The sequence below is a fragment of the Glycine max genome, chromosome 11 (genome assembly GCF_000004515.6).
Source record: "Glycine max cultivar Williams 82 chromosome 11, Glycine_max_v4.0, whole genome shotgun sequence".
Lineage (NCBI taxonomy): Eukaryota > Viridiplantae > Streptophyta > Magnoliopsida > Fabales > Fabaceae > Glycine > Glycine max.
This window is the reverse complement of record NC_038247.2, coordinates 21079788-21082322: the sequence shown is the minus strand read 5'-3', so window position 1 is coordinate 21082322 and position 2535 is coordinate 21079788. Positions and strand designations below refer to the sequence as shown.

General features: G+C 34.3%; 1 protein-coding gene across 1 annotated transcript; it reads left to right on the top strand.

Annotated features, from left to right (window-relative positions):
* The first annotated feature begins 1051 nt into the window (after positions 1-1051).
* On the top strand, positions 1052-1366 carry LOC102669788 (uncharacterized). The gene has a single exon (XM_006591651.1). It carries the CDS (start codon positions 1052-1054, stop codon positions 1364-1366), a length of 315 nt encoding a protein of 104 aa, XP_006591714.1.
* The last annotated feature ends 1169 nt before the right edge of the window (positions 1367-2535 follow it).

The following is a 2535-nucleotide window of genomic DNA, read 5'->3' as shown; positions in this document are numbered from 1 at the left end:
ATTTAAAGCTTTGTTTAATATGTATTATATCTTGATCCTTTTAGTTATATGAACCCTAATTTTATTTTGGGGAGAACCTATTTTGATCAATAAAATTGTAAAACCCCTAAATTTATGTGTTATGGTCATAAAGTTTTTCTCCTCTTTAGAATTAATAAAAAGGCCTCTGCATTTGATTTACGGGGTTGTACAATTTTTTTTGTGTTGCATTTGCGGGCATATTTTCTATTTGGGATAAAGGTTCTACGTATCTGGTGTTGACATTTAGTACGTGGCACAATTTCATAAATATATATATTTTTTTATATGAATAAGTAATAAGACAATGATCTTTTGTCTTATATGAATAATTTTTTTTTGGCCAACTATTTTTTTATGAAATGGTGATAATATGATAATTTATGTTATTCATGTGGTTGGTATAAATTTGTGATAATACCCTGATATGTTTGTTTCGAGTGCGTAATTAGTTTATTATGATGTAGTTTTTCAAACATTTACTGCTATCACAATTGGGTGCAAATTTAATCATTACAGATCCTTTCCATTTGATTGTGTGTCCAGTAATTTTAATTAAATTGGTTGAACCATTATGTTGCCAAAGTAACATCTATTGTGTAAATTGATTTAATTAAATTGCATGGATGTTAGTATGGAATTATTTATGTGAATTGTGTTCGGCCCAAAGGAAGACATAATTTGGACAAATGATAACATATCTGTGATGATAAATATGTGACAATTATTAAGTTTTTTTTATGAGAATAATAATCGGTCCAAAGAAAGGCTATTATTTGTCAAAATTAATTGTCAATATTTGATCATTGCGTTGAGAGTGCCAATTACAAATTAATTTCTCTGTCCAAATACTAGAATTAATGTTGTGTTGGGTATCTTGTGATGGATCTGTTATGAGAAATATTTGCATGTCTTGTTATATATTTACTTTATATGACTTGCTTGATTATTTGTGAACATGTTATTATTTTTGTTTCTCTCTTTAGTTAATATTACTAGTGTTGCAAATGTTGCCCAAGTGAATTCTATCCCAATGTTGAATGGAACAAATTTTAAGGTCTGGAAGGAAGCCGTTGAAATTGTTCTTGGTTGTATGGATTTGGACTTGGCATTGAGGACGGAACAACCCATTTCCACTCCGGAAACCTCTAATGAGGTAAAAATTGAGAAGTGGGATTGGTCCAACCGAATGTGTCTTATGATCATGAAGCGCTCTATTCCAGAGGCGTTTCGGGGCTCTATTTTTGAAGGTCAAAGCGCAAAGAAACTCCTTGAGGAAATTGAGCAATATTTTACCAAAAATGAAAAGGCGGAGACGAGTAACCTTTGGCTAAACTCATCTCCATGAAGTATAAAGGCAAAGGGAATATAAGGGAGTACATTATGGAGATGTCCAATCTCGCATCAAAACTCAAGTCACTTAAGTTAGAGCTTGGTGAAGACCTGCTCGTGCACTTGGTTTTGATCTCGCTTCCTGCATACTTTGGGCAATTCAAAGTGAGTTATAACACTCAAAAGGACAAATGGTCCCTCAATGAGCTTATATCTCACTGTGTGCAAGAGGAAGAGAGGCTACAGAGAGATAGGATTGAAAGTGCGCACTTGACTTCGACCTTTCAGAATAAGAAAAGGAAGAAAACTAAGGGTGTTGCGGAAGGGACTTCTCAGCAAAAGAAACAAAATACGGATGAGGAATTTGCCTGTTACTTCTACAAGAAGTCGGGACTGCTGGACCTTGTGGCCTCAATAACTTAAGAGGGATAGGCTTAGAATGCATAAGAAGCAACAACAATCAATTTAACAATGTTCTTTAAACATGCAAGGCAAAATTGATTGCAATAAAATAAATAAGATAAGGGAAGAGAGAATGCAAACACATGTTTATACTGGTTCGGCCACTTCCTGTGCCTACGTCCAGTACTCAAGCAATCCACTTGAGATTTCCACTATCTTTGTAAAATCCTTTTACAAAGTCTAAACCACACAGGGACAACCCATCCCTTGTGTTCAGATGCTTTACAACAAGAGACTCACAGTCTCTTAGCCAATCTCATTGAATAAGAAGAATGGAAGAAGAAATCTCTATTCAAGAGAAGAATATTACAATGAAGATCCATGGATGAACTCTTAATGGATTTGCAAGTGTTTGCCCAAGAGTTCTTGAGAGAGCATTTGGCAATGAAGTTCTCTTGGAATCTCTCTCATTTTATTTTGAGAGGATAAGACATTTTTGGCCAATCAAAACTCTCTCTGAAAATTCGTGCCCAAGTCACCTATTTATAGGCCTTTGATGGTCATTCACAAATCCAATGAAAAGATGTGACTGTTGGCAGATTTTCTGAAAATTCTCCACTGGTAATCGATTACAATGTTTGTGTAATCGATTACACAGTTATAATTTGAAGGGTCATGACTTTTGAATTTGAATTTCAGGAGTTTCGTTGCTGGTAATCGATTACATGTTGAAAATTCAAATTCAAAACCTTTTTCAACAACTATTTCTCAACCCTGTCTTCT

Bases quoted from the DNA above. Each gene is read 5' to 3' on its own strand.
- LOC102669788 (XM_006591651.1), top strand. From the start codon at position 1,052: ATGTTGAATGGAACAAATTTTAAGGTCTGGAAGGAAGCCGTTGAAATT.